This window comes from Lutra lutra, chromosome 6 (assembly GCF_902655055.1).
Source record: "Lutra lutra chromosome 6, mLutLut1.2, whole genome shotgun sequence".
NCBI classification, from domain to species: domain Eukaryota; kingdom Metazoa; phylum Chordata; class Mammalia; order Carnivora; family Mustelidae; genus Lutra; species Lutra lutra.
In genome coordinates, this window is record NC_062283.1 from 10615429 (window position 1) to 10639742 (window position 24314).

A 24314-nucleotide genomic window follows, 5' to 3' on the forward strand; every position below is an offset into this window, starting at 1 on the left:
CTAAAGACTGGGAGAACAGCAGGCAAAAACAAACAAACCCAAAAAACAAAACAACCCCCCTCCAAAACCAAAAAACCCCAAAACCAAAAACAGAGGCATACAAAGTCACAGTGTGCAGGGAACAGCAAATTTTCCTGGGTGGCATGGAACACGAATCCTGTGGGGGGCTTGGGGTGATGAGGCTGTCCAGCCACACAAGGAGGGATCTGCTCCTAGGGAGCCCCACATGGGGAGCTGAGAAACCCAGATTTTGTGAAGATCCTTGGGAGGATTTTAGGCAGAGCAGGGCCCCAACAGGAAGCTTGGAATAACCGACCTGACAGGGAGGAGAGGTTCAGAGCAAGGCTGGGGGGAGGGGGAGGTTGGTGAGGGCAGAGCCAAGGCGGATGCAGCACGGCCAGTAGGGGGCGCTTATAAGGTACTGATAAAGGATGGAGGAAGGCAGGGGCTGGGGCCACCAGGAGAAGGGGACACATCTGAGAGGAATGTCAGACAGGATGGATTCTGTCTCTTTTCTGGCATCTCGGAAGCAGCCGGCACATAGTAGGCGCTCAACCACTGAGCTGACGGATGAGGTAAAATGAGAAGTGGGGCCAGAGGGAGAATGGAGGCGCCTTCCCAGGCTCCCTCCTGGGGGATGCTATTTAAAACCGCAGCTGCCTCCAGCTGATCAAATCAAGGGAAACTGCTGGATCCCATGAACACCACAGACACGGCACCCTCCGTCCACAGCAGCGCATCCTGCAAGCCAGACGTGACCACGACAATATGGCCCACTAGGACTTCCAGACACCCTGGGCTTTCTGCACGGCTCAGAATGCAAATTCGAGCCCATCTTGCATGAAACCTAAGGGGCAGACTGACTTCAGCTAGCCTCTGGGTTATGGTCAAGAGTTGATAAGGGAAAATATTTTTAGATCCCGAGCCTTTCATCTTCCCATGTGATGGAATTTGGGATCTTTTTTTTTCTTTTTTAAGATTTTATTTATTTATTAGAGAGAGAGAGAGAGAGAGCGAGCGAGCAAGAGCACAAGCACAAGGGGAGGGGTAGAGGGAGAGGGAGAAACAGACTCCCCGCTGAACAGGGACCCTGACTTGGGTTCGATTCCAGGAACTGGGGTCGTGACCTGAGCTGAAGGCAGATGTTCAACTGCCTGAGCCCCCCAGGTACCTCCTCAATTAGGGATCTTTTATAAGCAGTCTATAGAGTTTTTATGATATCCTTGGCCATGCTCAACTATTATGTTATTTACTTAGATTTCTCACCTGAAGAAATTTAAATTACAAACACTCATACATTCCTAGAGTTTTACTTCTTATTATTTTGTAGGTTTTTTTGGTTTTTTTTTTTGCTTCTTAGAACATGTTTGGCCATAAACATGGCACATTGCTGTAAGATGAGGAATTTTATGTTCTCAGAACTGGTACGCCCCATTTATACTCCCTCATTCTCTGAGCAGTGTGGCACTGTGGATGGTGGCAAGATGCAGAGCTCACCGTCCCTCATCCCTTCTTCCTTTCTCCTTCTTCATTGCCAGAAGCCCTGCACTACGACAGAAAGCCTGTCATGGAGGTGGGGTTTGTGGGCTACTTCAATAGAAGGTTCTAGGAGTCTCCAGTTCCTGACAGTGGAGAGAAAGAGCATTTGGAACAGGGAATAGGAGGCAAGACTGGGGAGACACAGCTGTCTCCTGCTGTTCTTTCAAAATACATATGCTTTTTGGAAAAGTATGACTTTGTTAATAATTATTAGCCCCTTGGGGCATCTGGGTGTGTCAGTCGGTGAAGCATCTGACTCTTGATTTCGGCTCAGGTCATGAGCTCAGGGTCCTGAGATCAAGCCCCGAGTGGGGCTCTACTCTCAGCAAGGCGTTGGCTTGAGATTCTCTCTCTCACAAATAAATAAAATCTTATAAAAAAGTAATTACTAACCCTTTTAGTTATCAATTAGCCCTTTTTCAGGGTTCCTGCAAATCAACCAAGAGCAATAAAAGGGTTGACAAGAAAAGAGGACAAGTAGATGGGAGGTGGGAGCTTGCCTGGCGGGAAAAGGGTGCTGATGATGGGAGCTGAGAGAGTGAGACCCACACTCACTGTTCCCACTGTACCCAGGGCTAGCCCTGGGCCCAGTTCTCAGGACCAGCTCCCTTGCCGTCTTGGGCCAGAGTGTCCCTGGCTATCAAGCCTGGCTGGGGGAAGCTGGTGGCACTGGTGACCAGAAGCCTGTGCCCTACGCTGATAAAAGCCTCATCGATCACTGCAGGTCTCTGGCAAGTTCTGTGATAGGACATCTGTGAGCTCTGGTGTCTCCATCTGTGGATGGCATGTAACATTACTATGCATGTGCTCCGGCAGGACATTATGCAAACTAAGAGGTGATAAAAGCATTCTGAGATCCTTGAATTGAAAGGTTCCTTCTCCATAGCCACATAGCACACCATCAGTATTTATGCCATTTATATTAGGACTGGGGAAGGGGCGTTCCTCAGGACTGGGAGATCTGTGTATTTTATTATTTCTATTTGCTGTTCTACTTCTCTCCAACTCTTTCCCTGAACTCCTCCACAAAACGGGTACTGTCCCTGCTGTATCTGCGCTCTCATGGTAAGCAGAGATATGGGACAATAGCATTTGGATTCATTTAGAAGAATCTTCACACTAGAAAATCAGAAAGACAAAGGCAGTGAAAGAAAACTGGTTTTGGTTAAGAACCGTGTGTGTCCTGGGGCGCCTGGGTGACTTAGCTGGTTAACAGTGCGACTCATGAGGGGACGTGGGTGGCTCAGTCAGTTAGGTGTCTGCCTTCGGCTCAGGTCATGATCCCAGGGTCCTGGGATCGAGTCCCGCAATGGGCTCCCAGCTCAGCAGGGAGTCTGCTTTTCCCTCTGTCTTCTCCCCTCTGCTCATGCTCATGCTCTTTCTCTCTCTCTCTCTCTCAAATAAAAAAAAAATCTTAAAAAACAAAAAACAGTCTGACTCATGATCTCAGCTCAGGTCTGAATCTCGGGGTCATGAGTTCAAGCCCCGCACTGGGCTCCACGCTGGACGTGGAGCCTATTAAAAAAAAAAATGTCCAAACAAAGAAACAAAAAAAGAACAGTCTGTGTCCAGAGAAACAATGGGGATGTGCATCCCGAGACAATGACATAATCCTCCTTCCCCTGTACTAGGGAAAACTCCAGGCGTCTATAGGCAGCTGGGGTGGTCTCAGAACCACTTGCTTACTGAGTTTTCTGACTCAAAAGACAATTCTCTGGCACTGTACCAGTCAGACCTCCCTGGTCAGGCACCTGTGTGCTGCATGCGCAGGACCCAGTTCCCCATAACGCTACCCCCACACGTGACGGATACTCACAACACACACCCTCAGCCCCATATGTATTCTGTTCAGTTTTCCCATTGGTAAAACACCTGGGAACACGTTAGATCCAGATAAAAAGCAAGGTGTTTACAAACTAGTAAAGAAATATGATATTTATCCTGTCAGCTGAAATGAGCCTGACAGATGTATTTTTGGTTAAAATTAAAATTGTGAGCCGGATCACATTACCTCCGGTGAGGCCGCCAGATGCACAGTGTGTGTCTGACAAAGAGGCAGCCCGTGGTCATTTGAACCAGGCTGAAGGTTCCAACAATTCAGGATGAGGGAGCTCATTACCAGGGCTTGCCTGAGAGGGAGGGGTCGAATGCATGGGAGCCGACTCTTGGACGTGGTACAGAAAGGATTCTCTTCTACCGTTCCCTGCCCACCAGCATCTTCACTGTCAGGGCAGAGTTCTGGGAAGAAAACAAATGCATCATCCTCTTGGATCTGGGTTTGCAAAAATGGTTCTTGTCTTGGACTAGCAGACTATACATGTCCCCAGGGACATAAACATGGAAACGGTCAGTTCCATGGGTCAGTTCTCCTGGGCTCACGAGACTTCTCTTCCCACCAGACTTAACACAACTCCAAATAAGAATGACTTGTATGTGTCTGGACGGTACAGAGGGGAGACACAGGAGAGAACCCAGAGGGTGACAGTCTAGGGCAAGCGCCTCTGGTTCTTTCCAGGGCCCCCTTGTCCCTAGTTAATGAGCCCTAGTAATTCTCTTACTGACCAATGAGCTGGTGGTTCCTGAAACATGAAATGTATGGGCAAGATCTCTAACCCGCTTGGAGGGGTGGCCTTCCAAGAGCTGGGGATGTGACGAAGGCTACATCAGAGGGCCCCAGCGTTCCACGCAGGCTTGAATTTCCATCTTTCCATGCCCTCCCATCACGGAGTAGTATTTGGTTCTTCCACATAGGGGCCCAAGCCTAACCATATCCATTGTAATGATGAATCCCAGTCAAAGTGGATCTTTTATCTCTGCCTTATCTGCACTCCACGGAGCTGGTCTGCTGTGGGCTGTGTCTCCGCGGGGTGTGGCCACCTGCACAGCAGCGGGATCATTCCTGCATATTTCCAAGTGTTCCATGTGTACACATGACATCTTAGAGGAGTCACAAAGATTACAGAACCGTCCAGAAAAATTAGAAAAGAAACCACGGAGGGGGAAAAAAAATGAAAGAGCTGCTTACTAAGTACCCTGCACTCTCGACAAGGAATTTTGGGGATGGCAGCATCCCCCCACCCCAATAAAATGATTTAAAATAGAGAAACAAGACGCAACCACTGAATATAACGAGCTTCATAAATAATAAATAAGTCAAACAGACAGAATTCACCGATTAGCAGCCTGAGTCCTACGTAACAGTTTAAAGGGGGACCTGGGGCCATCCACCTAAAGACGTCTGAGTGAGCCAATGACAACAGCTACAGAGAGGCAGAAGATACAATTATCACTACAAAGGAATCAGGAGCGATATGAAGCTTGGCAAAACTTGGAAATATTATAAATGAATAAAAAACCCAAAGAGGAACACTGGCACAGCCCCGGTGGTGAGTGTTATCACCTGACATGCCAGAACAACGGGCCCACGTTACGGCTGCATTACACAGATGGTAACAAGGGAGCCGTACCTACCAACCTGGTGTTAACCACTGAACTGTCTCCCCTACATTCAGATGTTGAAGTCCGAACCATGAGTACCACAGAAACATGACCGTATCTGGAAGCAGGGGTGTTGCTGATGTAACTGGTTAAGACGAGGTTACTTTGGAGTAGGGTGGGCTCCTAACCCGTTCTGACTGGGGTCCTCATGAAAATGGGAAATTTGGATGCTGGGAGACACACATCCTGGGAGAATGCCATGTGAACATGAAGACATCGAGAGGATGTGTCGACTAGCTAAGGAGGACCAGGTCGCCTGCGAATCACCGGAAGCCAGGAGAGAGTTCTGGCAAAGACCCTTCCCTAGTGTGGCTCTGCCAACATCTTGATTCTGGACTTCTAGCTTCCAGGACTGTGAGACAATAAATTTCTGCTCTTTAAGCCACTCGGCCTGTGGTATTTGTTACGGCTGCCCTAGCCGACTCACACCTAGAAAATCGGAGAGAGAATTTCAAGCTTTGAAGAACAGGCCTGCAGTGGAGTCAGGAGAGGACGGTAATGAGCACAAAATTAGGAACAAAGATAACAAAATTTCCTGACTGGAAACAGACCTTTGGCATGGATATGATGAGAATCCGGACAGATCTGCTCAGTCATGAGTGACTTGCTGTGCCCAAATTTCCCTTCACAGGCTTGCCTATCACTGAAAAAATATATGAAGACGAAGGCAAAGTATCAGAGTGACCACAAATAAGGAAATTGGTACTTAACGCTGTAAGGATAACAAGCAATTCGATTTCCCTCCTTAGACTTTGGGGGAGAATAGACCTGGGTGGAGAAACTATGACAAAGCCAAGAAAAAATACTTGACCAGGGTCACCTTGCTCTTTGAGGGCAGAGGAGAATATTTTAAGATTTCGTGGACTTGAAACAATTGGTCATCTAAAAATAGAAACAGTGGGTCACAAAGACTCATACCCATTATGTCACTGCAGGGGATAATTAAGGCTAGACAGAGATTTAAAGATCTCTTTGAGAAACAAATGAACTGGAGTATTAAGCAAGGATTAATTAATACTCCTTTCACTAATAATGAAAACATTTGGTAAGTTAGCAAATACATTCTTGGAGCAATCAGGTATTAGCAGAACCTCAAAAGGATCTCAGATAATAACTACAAAGTAGGAGGGGGAACAAAAGTCTCCTTCTGATTCCTAAAAGGGAATCAAAGTTTATTTAGTTAATAGTAGAAATAAATAGAAGCAATTAAAATGGTTTCTCTGAAATGCATTAATATTAAGATGTTCACAAACAGACCACTTAAGGTTAGCCTTTGGCCGAGCTCAAAAAGAAACAAAGAATGTAAAATCCATGACAGAAAACGAAGCAATGAAAAGAGAAAGCAGTAAATGACCACAATAAAAGACAAAGTGACTTGGGCTTAAGGATACATCATGTCTCAAAGATAAATATGAACAGCCTGAACTTGCTTATTAAAACAAAAAAGTAGTTGATGAGATAAAAAAATAAAATCGAGCAATCTGTTGTTGAAAAGAAATATATTTAGCACCAAGTCATTTTGATCAATGGGGTGTGGGGGGATGGTCTGAGATTTAACCCACTTAACCACAAGAGCAGAGATACTCTGGGCTTTTCCATTCGTTAGATGCAGTTTCACACACTCAAATCCTGCCTATCTTGCAAGACTGGGTCCAAGGGCCCCTTCTCCATGACTGTGTCTCCAACTTCCCCAACCCCTAGGCAGTGCTCAAGTCTGCTCAGCTCAGCATCGATTACAGTGCATCACATCAGACGGATCTTTGGCTTTCATGAGACCTTGAGCTCCTGGAGAAAGACACTCTTGGTGTCTCTAAGCAGAGGTAGTCAAATGATGGAAACATAAATGAATCAGGAAGAGAAAGATGGACTTTTTGGGCCTCTCATTAACACAGACGTGAAAGTATACTGTTCTGGAGAATTTTGGTTTCCCAGTGTGATGGGGGTATTACATTTGTTCAGGAAAAGGGCTTGGGGAGGGGAGGGGACTCAGATGCTGAAACAGTAAGTTGCAAGGGGCTCCGAATGAGTCCTACGGGATTGACTGCAATCTATGGGATTGACTATTTCTTTCCTGCGTGTTGACTTTGTCACAGTATCTACAATGAGAGAAGTGGGGGCACAGACAGGGAGACTAGCTAGGACAGTCCATTCCTATAGTGTGTGTCAGTGAGCAATGGCATTTCTCTCCTCTGTCCTTTATTCACAACTGTTTAAAGAGCAAGCTTGGAATACATTTATATTAAAAAATTTAAACCCTCTTCTCTGCACCCGCACCACCTCCCTCCTCCCCCCCCATCCTTTCTTCCTCTCTGCACTGGGGCAATGGGAAAGGAGCAAAGGTTTCAGATCCCGTAGACTCTTGTGGTCAGGGTATTGTCATTGGGTAGATGTGGGGGCTGAAGGAAAAGGAGAAGAGTCCAAAGAGCTAGGAATTTCAAGTTCAAGCGACAGATGGTTCATGGTTCCATCATTTGAGAGAAAGAATTGTGGTGGGGCACAGTTTGGTTAAAGTGTGTATGTGTGGTTCTGGACTGGGTGCACTGGGGTCCACATGCAGCATCCAGGCCTGGAGTTAAGGAGTAAAGGCCCGAGTCTGGAGGTGCCGAGTCTGGTACCATTACCACAGGGGTGATGGGTACCACCATGGAAACTGACAATACTGATCAGGGCAAGAGTGGGTTCTAGAAAATCCTCTTCTGATGATACAGAATGAAATCTTGTGGGAATACATGCAATTCAGAGGTAAAGTTAGAAAGAGAAGTCAGAAAAGAACTTAAACAAAGTAGACAACTTACAAAGAATAGAGTTTCATCTGCGAGGGAAGAAAGTACTTTGAAGAGGGTGATGGCCAGTGGTAAAATTTCCTCCAGGAAGTTGAATGGACTGAAGACAATCAGGAAGATACCAGGGCACTGAGAAAGTCTTTTTTTGGTAAAATGATAAGGAGGGAAGACAGATGACAGGAGACTGAAGAGTGACAGGGAAGTGAGGACAGGAAATCAGGGAGCACAGAGTTCCTAAGAAGTTTGGCGACGAAGGGAAGGAAAGAGATGGTTTAGGTGGTCAAGGATTTTGGCAGGGTTTTTTGTTTGCTTGTTTTAAAGGAGAAAGAATCCTGATTTGATTTGCAGACCAAACAGAAGGAGCCAGTAGGGAGAAGAGGGGAATGACTGATTAGATAAGCTTCCAGAGAAATTAGGAGGTGGTCACACAAATGGGGTACTTACTATGTTACCAGATTAAAAAGAGGATTCTGAACAAAAATGGGAGGTTGCAATAGGATTTCCGTAGACACAACCTACCTAAAATAGTTAATGTTTATGTCCTAAGGAACATTAAAAAAGTATGTAAGAGAAGTCGGTTGTGGGGGGGCAGCAAGGAGAAATAAATGAATGAGTAATTGCATAAACAAACTATATTCAGGACATGCCTGGACAAAGCATAGAGACAAAATCAAAATTTACGAAAGTTAAGGAAAAACTAATAAACCTAGGAAACAACCTAAATGACAGAATTAAAAATATTTTTTCACTAAAAACAGATGTCTCCCCACCACTTGTTAAATAAGGGAGACAAAGTCACTTTTAATAAGCACATACCTACTGAATCTTATTTAAGTAATACCACACAATTAGAAAAATTTTTCTTAGCAATAATATCAATAAAGAAGCAAGCCACAGCCTAACCCCTGTGCGCTTATATTTCTTCTATTTTAATTTTTATTTTTCTGTCCCTACATTTCTTCTAGAACCTGATTCCTTAAAAAAAATTTTTTTTTTTTGGTCCCAATTCTTCAGGATTTCTCCCCATGCTTGGCTGAGGGCATTGGGTGGTGTTTGCTCTTTTTAAAGGCTGATCTGTCTGATGGTCTTCTCTAGTCAATCTTCTTTAAAAATGTAAATTATATTTTATATACATGGGCTCAGATTTCATTCTCAAATCAAAAAAGGAAGATACAGATCATAACAGATCTTTTGGTTATGATTAACCAAAAGTAACTCAAAAATAGAATGCCTAATCAAATCATGTCATATATAATTACTTAATACAGAATGTCTACTACAATGACAAAAACATAGATTAGGGTGATAAGAGAAAATGTAAATTTTTAGTCATGTTATATACAAAGAGCAGAAAAAGTACTTTGACACAGAACTGAGGAGAATGTGAAATGCTGTTAAGTCCTTACAGCATGGTGTTCATTACATTATTTTCTTTAGAATTTTTTTGGTTCTTTTTTTTTTTTTTAACAAAACCAAAAATCAGGGACAAAATGGAACAGTGGTCATCCTCTTTGAAGAGACACGAAAATTGACAGGTTCTAGAAAAAGTCAGCAAAAGTACTCTTTTTAAGTGGAAGAAATCGATCTCCAGGTCCCATTGATAGTAAAATAAATGTTCCACTTAGACAATCCAAACAAGATTAAAACCACATAAAGCATCTCAGAGCAACTGAATGGCTCACTGGTGAAATTTGTAGTGATATCTACTGGGAAGACCATATAAGCCAGTTATCTTGATGTTCAGGTGGGAAGAATAAAATTTAATTAGCATTTAAAGAAAAAAAAAAAAACAACTAAACCAAAGAGAGATGGTGATGATACATTCATGCTCAGAACTGGAAAACCTTGGCTTTCTACTTTTTGGCTCTCACTGAAGGATACCAGACAAGTAATCATTCTGTGTTTTATTCCTTATCTACATGGGAATAAGTGTATTTGTTCATAATGCCCAATCCATAGGCAGGGATAATCATGCTAAGGCCTTTCATGATGGTCTTGTTGAGTGTGAATCTCCTTTTTGCTAGAAAACACGCATTCCATAAATATGGAAAGAAGAATCTGTAAAAAGTGACTGGGGTTGACTTTCTATGTATTTTTTTCCACAAATACAAAGATAAGAAGGCTCTCAGAGTGGAAGGTTTTAAGGCCCTGAATATCCAGGGCCCCTGTGGTTTTACATGGTTTACTCACTCTGTCCTACAGAACACCTACTATCGGCACTGGGCACTGGGAGCGGGGGGTGGTCATTGCTCAGAATCACCCGATAATCACATGCTACTATCTTAGACCCTCCCTGGGACTAAGCGATTACTCACTACCTACATCGACAATCAAACAGATTCCGCACAAGGGACAACGTAAGAACATGAAGACTCCATGAATATAGGGAAAACCACTAAGTGGAGGGTAACCCGACTCAAACTAAAGACATAAAAAACAAATCAAAGGAAGTTAAAGTGTTTCGATGACACCTGACACAGGTGGCCCCATATCTTACAGCTCTACCCCTGCCTTCTTATTGAGTAACACCAACGATTTCCTTTCCCCCATCTTGGAGGCTACAGATGGTGGACAAAGGTACAAAGAAGAAAATGAGAGCCAAGTGGTTCAGAGGCATCATGGGCTAGAAAGTTCTAAGGTGTACAGCCACATGCTCGGCTCCCAGCCTCCTCCCCAGCTTCTAACTGATCAACCATAGGGATATTGTTGTCTTTCTCTACCCTCTTCCTTCATGTCCCTCCCATTGCTCTTCTTGGACTCCTTTCCCACCTTAAATCTTTTTCACCTTTATAGAAATTTTTCAAAGATTTTATTTATTTATTTATTTATTTATTTATTTATTTATTTGGAGCGCATGAGCAGAGGGAGAAGCAGACTCCCCACAGAGCAGGGAGCCCGATGGGGGACTCTCATGGGATCATGACATGAGCTGAAGGCAGATGCTTAACCGACTGAGCCACCCAGGTGCCTACCCCCGCTTAAATCTTGGGAGATGGAAGAACAAAGAAAAGTTGACTGAGAAAACCAGGGCCAAAAGAATGGTCCCACATGGATGTCTTGGTAAGCTCTCTGAAGGCTGTGATTCTTTGTTTGCTATTTTTGAAAAGGATACTTCAATCTCAAGGATCATCCTAGGGAATTACAGAAGGTTTCTGCATGTCTCTGGGCCAGAGAAATGCTGTCAAGAAAGGAAAAGAAAAGGGAAGAACTTTCACTTCCTCACATAATGTCTTTTAAAGACGTGGATTATCCAGCATATTTCTACCAAAAAAACAAGACCCTCCAAATTCTATAAAGTCAAGCAAGATTCATTACTGATGAATCTCTACTATAGCCACTGTCAGTTTCAGATAGGTAAGTTACGATATGGACTTTTTTATGAGCTGTCTATGCAGTTAGAATTCATTTGGGACTTGTAATTAAAGTGAACAGTATATTTATGACCACTTGACAGGACTTGGAGCCACATTTTCCCATTTTAAATAATTCTAATGTTTTAGTTGTATCTGGGCTTTTATGATGTACAGTTTGTCCTGTCTGTGGTTTATTTGCTGTCAAGTTGGTAAAATATGAAGTTGCAAATGATATCCCTTTTCCTATGGGAAAACAGAATCCAATTTATGACTTTCCAAGAGGAATCCTGCACACAGTCTACCATAGGCTGCCCAGCCAAAGGAAATGATGGGACTCCTGTTGTCTGAATCACTTAAATCCAATTTGTGGGATGTGCAGCCCATTATTCTGTAGAGAGAATCCTTTGGGGCAGAGATGGGATAAAGCTGGAAATTCTGCGCTGCAGCCTCTGGTTCCAAATGCATCGTGACCAGCTTCAGAGGGCTGACCGTGGGCACTTATGACAACTTCACAGCCTCAAGAAAGGACCGTTTTTCACAATTACATGGAAACTCTGAACTGAGAAGAAGCCATCTAATTGGAACATTTTTCACTAGCATTTAAATATCAGGCCAGCTGGATCTCCACAGCCTCTGTGAATTTAATCAGCTCATTCTTCCCAGAACCTATATTCTAGAATCATTGAATGCCTGAGCTACATCTGTCACCCAAATCTGGCTGTGATCATTTCTTGTCATTAAATGCTCCACAAACCCCAAGAACGAACCACTCTGTGGTAGGCCTCAAAGGCACTCATTTTGTGAAAGGGTAGATAAAGGAAGTGGTATTTTTGAAATAAAATGCCTTACCAACACCGTATCACCTGCTCTTCCTCTAACTTACCTTCCCCAAATTCCCGTTAGGAAGACTTTTTTCAAGGCTAATTCTACATGGTTGACCCACGACTTATATTTTCCCAGTTATACCCTTCAGTGGTATCTCAATCCCCACCAAACAGACCTCCACATATCGAGCTCTTTTTGGGCCTCCCTTCTGAGCAAATTAGACCTCAAATAAATACGGTTAGGACCAGGCGCCTAGGTGGCTCAGTCGGTTAAGCATCTGCTTTCAGCTCAGGTCATGATCCCAGGGTCCTGGGATCTAGTCCCATGTTGGGATCTCTGCTCAGTGGGGAACCTGCTTCTCCCTTTCTCTCTGCCTGCCACTCCCCCTGCTTGTGCTCTCTCTCTCTCAAGTAAGTAAATAAAATCTTAAAAATATATATATAGTTAGGACCACACTTTGTCCTAAAAGCAAAGACACATCAATCTGAAGATCTTTGAAGCTCTTAGAATCTTGTTGAGGGGATGGAAGACATGCATAAAAAATAACAGGGGAATGTTTCTGAAAAAACAGTTGAAGTTCCCTGTGCTTTGACAGAAACTAGTCTACAGGCGCTCAGGAAGTTGCAAGCTATGAAGAGACCATCAGAAGGGATAGTTAGGGATGCCTGGGTGGCTCAGTCGGTTAAGCCACTGCCTTCGGCTCTCATGATCCCAGGGTCCTGGGATCGAGTCCCGCATCGGGCTCCCTGCTCAGAGGGGAGCCTCTTTCTCTCTCTGCCTCTGCCTGCCACTCTGCCTGCTTGTGCTCTCTCTCTCTGACAAATAAATACATAAAATCTTAAAAAAAAGAAGAAGGCATAGTTAGTAAGTATCTTCATAGAGGAGAGTGGGCAGGGAACCTGGAATGGTGGTTGTAGTGGGGGCAGGAGTGTGGTAACAGCTAAGACCTGAGTGAATGACAGGAATCTGTGAATCAGGACAAACAGCAGCACTCACAACGTGGTTTTCCAAAATACATTTTCACATAGAAATGAGCTGATGGTAGGTATAGAAGTGCCAAATGCTATGATGGCTAGATAGCTGGTGTTCAGTAAATGTTGGGCTAAAAAAAGGTGGGGGGGCCAAAGAAATAAAAATGAAAGAGGGCCCGAGTACGTCAGGTGAAGGGCTGTAATGAAGATCCGAAGCAACTACTCACAGGCCAACTGATCGAATAAGTGATTCCGGATACGAACACACGAGTTCTCGCAGCAGCCAAGCTGCCAAAACCTGACAAGAACATCTTCTTCGTGTATAATTTGTAAAAAGAAATAATCATTAAAGAAGAAGTACATTCTTTTTTTTTTTTTTAAGATTTTATTTATTTGAGAGATAGCATGAGTAGGGGGAGGGGACAGAGGGAAGCAGGCTCCCCGTGGAGCAGGGAGCCCGATGCGGGGCTCGATCCTAGGACCCTGGGATCATGACCTGAGCCAAAAGCAGACACTTACCCAAATGAGCCCCCCAGGCGCCCTGGAAGAAGTACCTTCTCTAGGTGTTTGCCACTGCAAACCCCGGTATGAAGCGGGGGAAACAATGTGGGAAAGATAAGGAAAAAAGCCTGTGTGTGTTTTTCTCTCTCCATGTCTGGGAAATGCATCTCCTTTAAAAGAAAATGCCATTCATAAGATGTTCTCTTGCTCAAGTTAGGAGAGGGGCTAGAGGATGCAAATTGGTGAATTTTTAGCTTATTTTTCCAGCAGGGTTGACTTGCTCATGTTCAAAATTTAAGTTTTACAACCTCTGGAAGGCACTGGGCATTTCGGCTAGGATGGGTGGTAACCTGTCTTCCAGGGACGACTACGTCAACTTTATTCTGGATTATCTGCAGTGTTAGTACTTAGGGAAGCCCCTGCATTTTCAATTAAGAGCCAACTGCACTAATTAAAAGTACTGCACAGTGAAGCTTAAATCTAGCCCTCTTGCTTGTCAGTGCACATAATCACTAATATCAAATGATGGTTTTATCATGTGATCCGTCCCCCGGCACGTACAAATATAGAACATGACCATAAAAAGTAATGGCCCATGCCCTCTGCAGAGTAATTTATGACGGCGCGCCCAGACTGGAATGCCAGCTGCAGTTACCTTCTCCCTGTCCGCTCTGTCCACACACACAGCCTGAGACATGCTGACAGAAGCAGGGTCTTGCAAAGGGGACTCCCGCCCAGACTCCCGAAACCGTGAGCAATGGCAAATCTGCAGGCCGAGACACTTGTGGCTTTTTAAAGGATCTGTCGAATGACTCAACCACTTCTTTTTAAATTAATTTCTGATTCAAGTACTATAAGAAAAGCCTGCAAGGTTTTTTGCTTTTGTTTTTTTCCCAGCAGATTTATGGTGACTAGCAACCAAATATTTATTTATTTATTTGACAGAGAGAAAGAGAGCAAGAGAAGGAACACAAGCAGGGGGTGTGGGGGAGGGAGAAGCAGGCCTCCCGCTGAGCGGGGAGCTCAATGCAGGGCTTGATCCCAGGACCCTGAGATCATGACCTGAGCCAAAGGCAGACACTTAAGGACTGAGCCACCCAGGCGCCCCAGCAATCAAATATTTAGCTTCACAATGGAGAATGGTAAATAGTAACTATTTCATTAAAGATGCAAAGTGATCCCAACACTGGACAGAAGGAGAATGAAACATTTCCTTGGACATACACAGAGTTCTGGCCTTGATGGAGAATTTGCCTTCAAGGCAGTCTGGAATGGCACAAACTTCATATGAAATAGTTGATAAAACAAAGGACTGTTATCCTTCTTTATTAACCTTTACCCCTCAGATAATCCCCCAAATCCCCTGTGTGTGATAACCACCTCACTTCCTTTGGGCAGCCATTCATTATCTAATTCATGTCTTACACAAAGAGAGATGAGCTAATGTGCCTTATCAGATTAAAAAAAAAAAAAGTCACCATGAGTGATGTCCAACAGGACAGGATCTTAGCAAATCCTTTCTGCCTCCAAAGTCCTGGGTTTCTAAATACCTTTAAAGCTACTAACTCACAGGCCCATTCACAGCTTTATGTTGCTAAAATAAACAGTCTGGGCAGAAGAATGACAGAATTACTCTTCTTTCTGATTATCCTCCTCTCTGCATCCTGATAACTAATGATTAGCTTTCCTGTGGGCATTCAGCACTGACTGGGTAGCTTCAGGCTGTCAACTCAAGCAGACCCTGATGATATCACACAAACCTCTTCCTCCCCTTCCTTTCCTGGTGTTCTATTTCTTGTGAACCGGCATCCATATCCAGACTTCACACGTGCTGGCTGGGTTGGGAGGGGCAGTGGTGCTAATTACCGGGTTAATTTTCTTGCCATGGAAAGGCTCACACGGAAAGCAAAGGCTTCTTTTTGCCCCCACTTCTCCACCTACAACACAAAATGCAACTCAGAAAGCTGCTGGTTACAAGAAAGCAACCTGGAGGGTACCAGCAAGCAATGAAGTTTTTAGTTGGAAGATTTTAGTTGGACTTACGTCTACACGCTTCTCCAGAGATTAAAAACATATATTGCCTATGGTTGCCTTTGAGTTCATAGTGAAGAGAGAACCCGGTCGATTTAGCAACATCAGAAAGAGCAGAAATTTATGCATATTTATAAAGTGTGAATATGGAGTTAATTTGGAAAAGGCTATAGGGTAAGCCGCTGATTAGATTCTAAAGCATTCCTCCGCCCAGGTCACACGGGGAGACACCACTACTCAATGAAAACATAGCTGAGTTTGATAGAAAGAATAGAAAGTTTTTATATCTTTTATTTATTTCTCTTCTGGCTTTTTTTCTATTTTCAAGATAAATGTAGAATTGCATATTAAAAGTCCATTGGAAATACTTGCTTGGCACATATTAAAAATGGTTACTCAGCAGAATATTTTCTTGATGTCTTGATTTCTAAATGTCCTCGGGGTGGGGGGAGCTTTATAGCAATATTTTAAAGCAGGCATTCATTTTACATTAGGGCCAGAATTACTTTATTGCATTATGTTATCTGTCATATGCCCCCTAACAATAGAACTTAGCAGCATTAATCATGGCCAAATCTCTCAAGAAAATCAAGCAACTTCGATTGAGCAACGTGGTGACATTTTCTGGGCATGGACTTAGGGAATACTTGTGAGCCTGGCATTGTTCACTCGTTTGTTTTTGCCACCAGCACCACCTAATTCACCCAAGGCATGCTCTGAGATCAAAGTCACATAACTGTTCTGTTTGGCCTTTTAGAATATCGGACCATAATTTGACACCTTGTAGTTAGGGTAAAACACTACAGAGGAAAAAGGATGAAATCAGTCTAATAAAAAAACCCTTTAAGATATTTACGTACATGTATCTACATCTTTAGCTCTCTCTCTATATATCCAGATACAATAAAAACATCTGAAAGTTTACTTGTCCTTCTTTGGATGGTTACTGGGGGATTAATTTGGAAAAACCCAAATGAGTGTTTAGGAAGACAATATTTTCCCACTGAGCAAGACTTCATGTTAGCCAAACCAAGTTACTCATGCTGGCTGATTGGCTAGACAACCCCCAAACCTATGAATTCTTCCTTCCTGGCATACAGGAAATGATGACATTTCCCCAGCATCCCTTGGAGCGAGGAATGGTCAGGGAACTGAATGAAGGTGGAGGTGACATATGCTCCTTCCAGGCCTGGCCCATCAAACCTTCCCAGGAATGGTCCAGCCTTCTCCTTTCCAATTTAATGGCTGAGGATCTACAGGAGGTGGGACCACAAGATAAAAGAAACTTGGATCCCTGAATGACCGTGTAGAAAACTGTCAGCCAAAAACACCAGAGTAGACCTCTCATGAGCAAGAAAAAAATGTCCACTATAGTATGTCTCTGAGATTTGGGGACTATTTCCTAAAGTGGTTGGACTCCCTTGACTAACACCAAATTCTTCTACTCAGTCCCCTGACACTCCCATGCTTTTTCTCATTTAATTCTCACAATTCCTCTCTGAAGTAGCAATGATCATCCCCATTTTATTTCTTATTTTAAGTAGGCTCCACACCCAATGTGGGGCTCGAACTCATGACCCTGAGATCAAGAGTCCACATGTTCTACCAACGGAGCCAGACAGAAGCTCCCCGCATTTTAAAGAGAAGGAAACATGGGCTGAGTTTAACTTTCTCTTCCCTCAGGTGGGCAACTTAACACGCTGGTTTGGTCAGAATGGCTCAGCGTAAACATAATGTAGGCTCTACCAGATTAGTTTGCTGGTGGTCACTCAGAAAGAGAGAGTAGATTCTCCAATTTAAGGAGACGCTGATGAATTTATCTTGCATTTGGATTTAGATTGCTAATGAGTAGAGTAAGGAGGGGGAACTACAGTGGCTACACCCAGGAATCTGCACAGCCACACGTGTCCCCAACTACAGCTCGTTTGGGGAAGCCACGATTCTACTGCATTCATTTGTGTGCTCACTTGTTCTCATTCACCCAATATTTAATGAGTGACTTCTTTTTTTTTTTTAAGATTTTATTTATTTATTTGACAGACAGAGATCACAAGCAGGGAGAGAGAGAGGAGGAAGCAGGCTCTCCGCGGTGCAGAGAGCCTGATGGTGGGATTCGATCCCAGGATCCTGGGATCATGATCTGAGGCGAAGGCAGAGGCTTTAACCCACTGAGCCACCCAGGCGCCCCTAATGAGTGACTTCTATGTGCAAGGCCTGCAAGGCCAATGGAGAGGTCTCTCTAGAAAAGAGATTGAGTGGGCAGGCCATCAGCAAGTGATGCACTGAAGTCACGTCTCCCACTTTAATCACAGGAAAGCTGCGCTAGTGCTGTACCTAGAATGCACTACATTGTGATTTTCCAGTTTCACTGTTCTCTTTTGCAAAGGGGGAAGAAAAAGCAGGGATTGAGAAGGCCAGGGAGGGAAAAGAAACCACAGCAGAGTACACGATCTCACCATCCTCACAAAGCTGCCTGCCGGGGCTGCGTGCTGACTCCCCACGTCACACGAGGGAAGTGACAGATCCATGGAAGCTCTGGCTGCAAGTATGAATTTCCCGAGAAGCCCACAAAACCCTCAAGGCCAAGATCACGCCTCAGACCAATCAAACCAGACCCTTCCGAAGTGAGATCCACGAGCTGCTATTTTAAAAAAATGTTCTGGGTGATTCCAGTGCATGACAGCTGTTCCAGGGAGGGCTGGGGGTCTCGGGTCTTGCCCCCATCCTCCCCTGAAAGTCAAAGCCCTAGTTTCTCAAGATCCTCAGCGAAACTTTTTCATTTTGGGAGTTTGTTTCAGAATTTAAAGGGAGCTAGTCAACTTAAGCTATTATATTATAATAAATATCCAACTATCTTTTTCTTTTCCACTAATTTTTTTTCCCAAAGAAGATGTACTAATTTATCGCCCATCACCAGCACAGCATGACACCTCCCATCTTCCCCATTCTTAACATATGACATTGTCAGACTTTTCGGTGTTTGCCATCCCAGTGAGAATGCTGCGGTATTTCCCTGGGGCTTATAGTTTCTGTTACGGTGCAAGAAATTAACCACAGATGTAGTGGCTTTGTAATAACACAAGTATATGATTTTCCGGTTCTGAAAGACAGAGGTCCAAAATGGGTCTCAAATCAAGAGGTCAACAAGACTGCATTCCTTTGAGGGGTTCTACAGGTGAATGTCTTTCCTTGCTTTTTCTAGCTTCTACAGTTTCCTTATTCCTTGCCTTGTGGACCCTTCCTCCATCTCCGAAGCCAGCAGCATGACATCAGATTTCTCTCTGACTCGGACTCTTCTGCTTGTTCTCTTCCACATAGTAGGACCCTTACGATTACATAAAGCCCACACCAATAATCCAGGATAATCTCCCCATCTCAAGGTGAGCTGATGAGCAAACTTAATTTCTCCATTGCATCGTAACAAACGTAACTGCAATTTCTGGAGACTCCAATTATCTTTAGATAGTTTGTCACCAAACGTCAGAATCAGAATATTTAGTCAAACAAGAATTCTTTTTTTTTTCTTATTTAGCAATGTATGCTGGTCATAGATCTACTTTTTAATGGATAATTTCATTTACAACTCTATCGGCAAGGTCAAAATATTGTTATCATGAAGCCTTGGTAGAGAGCATGATGGGATTATTTACACAATGTGATGTCTGTAGTTTGGGCCAGGTGGGGAGTGGGGGGCACTGGGTTTAGAAAGTGGGAAGTTTATAATGGCCTGGGGAATGGGAAGGACCCCTGCCAACCACCACTTTGCTCTTAATATCCACCACTATGTTTATATTAAAGTTTACTCTGGGCCTTATGTGGCAATGTGATAGTAGGTTAAAAGTTGTTAGAAACTGCATGGACTCTCTCTTGATGACCCACATACACAATACATTTAAGAAGCACTGGCTTAGCCTATCCACTCTACGAAACAGTAGCTAACCAAATCCATACATGCAGTTTACAGATAATGAGAGATGTGAATAAGTTTTGATGACAAAATAGCACAAAATGTGAACTAAAAAGTAGTAAATACTTCCTTGGTTATAAAATGGTTGTGAGACTAGTAAAAAGAACAGGCTACATTCTCTTTTATGGCTAGTACTCTATGGTGTCTGTCTGTCCGTCTGTCTATCCACCCATCCATCCATCCAATTATCTATCTCATCACATCTTCTTTATCACGGTGCCAGAGGGAAACTACACTTAATCGTGGTGATCACTGCGTAATGCATAGAACTGTCGATTCACTGGGTCCTACACGTGAAACCAATATAACACCGTATATGTCAACTATATTTCAATAAAAGAAAAATAATGGGCTGCAGATGACATAAATGAATTGACCTTTTAAACAGGTGATGTTACAGTAGGAATTTGACCACAATAAGATGACAAAGCAGAAGGAATGCTCCGCACCATGACCTCGATTAGAAACATATCTACGTGCTATAGAACTCATCTAGGGCGTGACTCTCAGAGTGAATGGTTCTGCTCCCTCCTTGTTGTCTGTCTCACACTACTGCCTGTTGTCTAGGCAGCCCTGCCTCCCAAATACACTCTTACCTCTTGGGGTTGTTGGAACTGCGAGGCCATCAGAAGGAACGCCCGCTGGGCCTGGAAAGCGCTGTGTACCATCTCCGCCTGGGAACAAAGGAGACGAAGGAAGTTTAGACGTTTGAGCTTCAGAACAAAGAATTACCATATGATCCAGCAAATCTATCCCTAGGTACACACCCCAAACTGAAAACATATGTCCACACAAAGCCTTGCTACTGGATATTTTCAGTAGCATTATTCACGATAGTTGAGACGGAGAGACAACCAGAATTTTCATCAAGGGATGAATGGACAAACAAAATGTGATATATCCATACAATGGGATGTTATGCAGCATTAAAAAGAGGCGAAGTGCTGATACGTGCCACCGTGCGGGTGACCCTTGAAAACATGCTGAGTGAAGGAAACTGGTTAAAAAAAACCACATGTGTATGAGTCCATTGATATGAAATGTCCAGAATAAGCAAATCTACAGAGACAGAAAGGACACTCATGTTTGCCTGGGGCTGGTGGGAGAGAGGAATGGAGTACGAGGTTTCTTTTGGGGGTGAGGTGGGAAGCAGAGACTGCTGATGGTTTTACAGCTTGGGGCATCTACTAAAATACCACTGAACTGTTCACTTTAAAAGAGTGAATGTTATTCTGCGGGAATGACATCTCAATAAAGCTGTTGAAAAATGTCTGAGCCCCAATCACAATTGTTTTCAAAGGGTATTTCTCCTGTCTCTGTTTGCCTCTTCTATGCCTTCTGCTGGAAAGGAAGTTGTCCCTTAAATTGTCCCCAGACACCTGTGTTCACTGTGAGCCAGTGGCTTCTCCAATTATTAAGACAGATCCAGAGATTTCAGCACTACCTGGACTGAACCCCCCCCCCCCCAAGAAAGGAGCCAGGCGGGAGAGTGTGTTTCAAATACACGGCACCTTCACTATTAATGCTTTACTTTTTCAAGTTTAAAAAGTTACAGAAGAGGACCAAGAAGAAAAGGATTCCAGATTTTTGTATCACACACAAGTGACCATTTTGGCACCCTTTTTCTAGTTCTTAAGAAAATTCACATAGCTATTTTCATAAGACAAAGCACAACGATTTAGAATAATTTTTAAAGGCAGAAAGTTACAAATATTAAGGTTTAAAAAAGTCTCACATCTATAATCTTTATTAAAAATAGATGAACACCACTGTGCCATCTTTTAAGATATATATGCATAGAGACCTTTAGAAGATGGGACCATACCCAAGATACTATTTTTTAAAATGAAAAGTATACATTTTAATTATGGTTGAATAGTAGAGATGAAAGAGACAGAATTGGTTAATTAGAAGTTTCTGCACTATAATAATTATTAAGTTCTAAATGATCATTCCAAGGGAAAAAAATACATAAAAATTTATATATAAGTATGTAAATATATATAATATTAAGAGATTGGAACAATTATGTATTTGCATTTTAAATTACATGGTATCATTTTAGACAGTATTTTAGACAATATTGATTGGCTCCTTACTGGCAAAGATAAGAATATAAGTACATTCCTATGTTTTTTCCTATTTCTGATATCCTATCTTCCATATTTTTGAGTTATTATTTTTATTTTTATCAATTAAATAGCATTCATAGCCTAGCTGGAACATGAATCCACAGACTCTAGGACAGGGGCTACATTTAAATACACCTCGTGGTTCTGACCAGTTATTTTACCATGATTTCTCCATTTCCGGATTATTCTGAGATTTTTTATTGGCCGAACCTCATTATCAATTCTTTTTTTTTCAAAAAGATCTCAAAGTTGCTTTTAGTTCTTTAGGTCTGGACACGTCTCCCTGTCGTCTTTCTATTTGAACAGCATCTGCGCTGAATGGAACCTCCTTGGGTAACATTCTTCATCCATTTTCAGATAACACGGCACTAAATGTACCAACAGAGAAATCTGAAGCCAGCTGATTTTTTTTTTCTCTCTCTTGCAGAAAATTGGCTTTTTCTAGTTTGACACCTGAAGAATTATTTCTTTATCCTTGGGGTTTAACAGCTTAGCCATCATGTGTTTGGGTTTTGAGCATTCTATATTATATCTGCTGGAGTAGGTTTGGCCCTCATTCATTTCTAGGAAAATTTTTCTTTTATCTTTCAAGATACGTCTGTTCATTTGTTAGAATCTCTCTTCAGGGACTCCAATTATTATCTTCAGATCGTGTGATGTTTGAGTGTCTTCATATCTTCTACATTCTCTCTCTGCCTTCAATTTCTTTGTCTTCATCTGTATTTACTGTGATCACATGAATCCGGTTCTCTACTGTGAGTGAACAGATTTCCAAAAGGATCTCTTATACATACATTCACCTAATCTATGTATCATTTCTGTATGGATGTCATTTTTGTTCTTCATTTGTTAGACCTTCAACTTCTCTTGCATTTCACTCCCACCAAAGTTTTATCACCTTGTCTTTAAGCTATTTATTTATTTATTAAAGATTTTATTTATTTACTTGACAGAGAGAGATCACAAGTAGGCAGAGAGGCAGGCAGAGAGAGAGGGAGGAGGAAGCAGGCTCCCTGCTGAGCAGAGAGCCCGATGAGGGGCTCCATGCCAGGACCCTGGGATCATGACCTGAGCAGAAGGCAGAGGCTTTAACCCACTGAGCCACCCAGGTGCCCTGTCTTTAAGCTATTTAAAAATACATTTATACTCTCATTAATTCTGAGTGTGTAAGTTATGCTCTAATTAAGCCATTTTCAGGAATCTGTTTCTGTTCCTTACGTTCCATTTTCTCTGAGCGTGAACCGATGCCTTCCCTTCGCATGCAATGTTCCTTTCTGACACACTACTTCTGGCTGCCAGGAAGGTGTGTCCATGAGTCCTTTGCTACCATATTGTGGGTTTCTTCATTTTCCCTTTCAATCAAGGGTTTGTGCTCTATCAAACTCTTTAAGGGCCTGATGGACTGGGACAGGAGAGGGATGGCTCAGTGAGGAGATGTCCAGTCTTCGAGAATTTGGACGCTACTCAATCTTCTGGTTGTATTTTGAATATCCTAAACAACGACTCACTCCACATCTTGGCTATTGTAAATAACGTTTTGATGAACATAGGGGTGAATGTGTCTTTTTGAATTACTGTCTTCATTTACTTTGGATAGATACTTAGAAGGGAAGTTGCTGGATCATATGACAGTTCTATTTTTAATTTTTTGAGGAAACGCCATACTGTTTTCCACAGTGGCTACACCAATTTACATTCCTATCAACAGCACACAAGGGATCCCTTTTTTTTTTTTTTAATTTTTTAAAATTTTTTTTAAATTTTTTTTTTTAAAGATTTTATTTATTTATTTGACAGAGAGAGATCACAAGTAGATGGAGAGGCAGGCAGAGAGAGAGAGAGAGAGGGAAGCAGGCTCCCTGCTGAGCAGAGAGCCCGATGCGGGCCTCGATCCCAGGACCCTGAGATCATGACCTGAGCCGAAGGCAGCGGCTTAACCCACTGAGCCACCCAGGCGCCCCAAGGGATCCCTTTATATCCACATCCTTGCCAACACCTCTTATTTCTTGTTTTTTTTTTTTTTTTTTTTGGTAATAGACATTTTGACAGGTGTGAGGTGATATCTGGTGGTTTTGATTTGCATTTTATTCGTGGCTAGTAATGCCGAGCATCTTTTCATATGCCTGTTGGCCATCTGTATTTCTTTAGAAAATTACTGTATTCAAGACCTCCACCCATTTTTTAATCAGATGTTTTTTGATTGTGGGTTGCATGAGTTTTTTTTAATATATTTTGGGGATGAAGCCCTTGTTTGATAAAGCATTTGTGAAAATCTCCCATTCAGTAGGTTGCTTCTCATTTTATTGATGGTTTCCTTCACTGTGCAAAACTTTTTAGTTTGACATAGTCCCACTTGTTTATTTTTGCTTTTGCTGTCCTTTCCTGAGGAGCCAAATCCGAAATCCATTGCTACCACTAATGTCAGAGTTCAGTACTTTTGTTTTCTCCTAGGAGTTTTATGGCATCAGGTCTTACATCTAGGTCTTTAATCCATTTTGAATTTATTTTTGTGTAGCGTGTGAGGAAGTGGTCCAGTTTCATTCTTTTGCATGTGGCTGTCCAGTTTTCCCAGCACCACTAATTGAAGAGACTGTCTTTTCCCCATGGTATGCTCTTGCCTCCTTTGTCATAGATTAACTGACCATATAAGTGTGGGTTTATTTCTGGGCTCCCCATTCTTTTCCACTGATCTACGTGTCTGGTTTTGTGTCAGT

At 42.8% G+C, this 24314-nt stretch overlaps 1 protein-coding gene across 2 annotated transcripts in view; it reads right to left on the bottom strand.

Moving 5' to 3' along the window:
* CAP2 (cyclase associated actin cytoskeleton regulatory protein 2) overlaps positions 1-24314 on the bottom strand; it is a 133708-nt gene that overhangs the window by 53506 nt on the left and 55888 nt on the right. For both annotated transcript variants that reach the window (XM_047733678.1, XM_047733677.1), the window contains exon 4: positions 20065-20142. In XM_047733678.1, coding sequence (XP_047589634.1) covers positions 20065-20142 — 78 coding nt within the window. The remainder of the gene's footprint in view (positions 1-20064; positions 20143-24314) is intronic.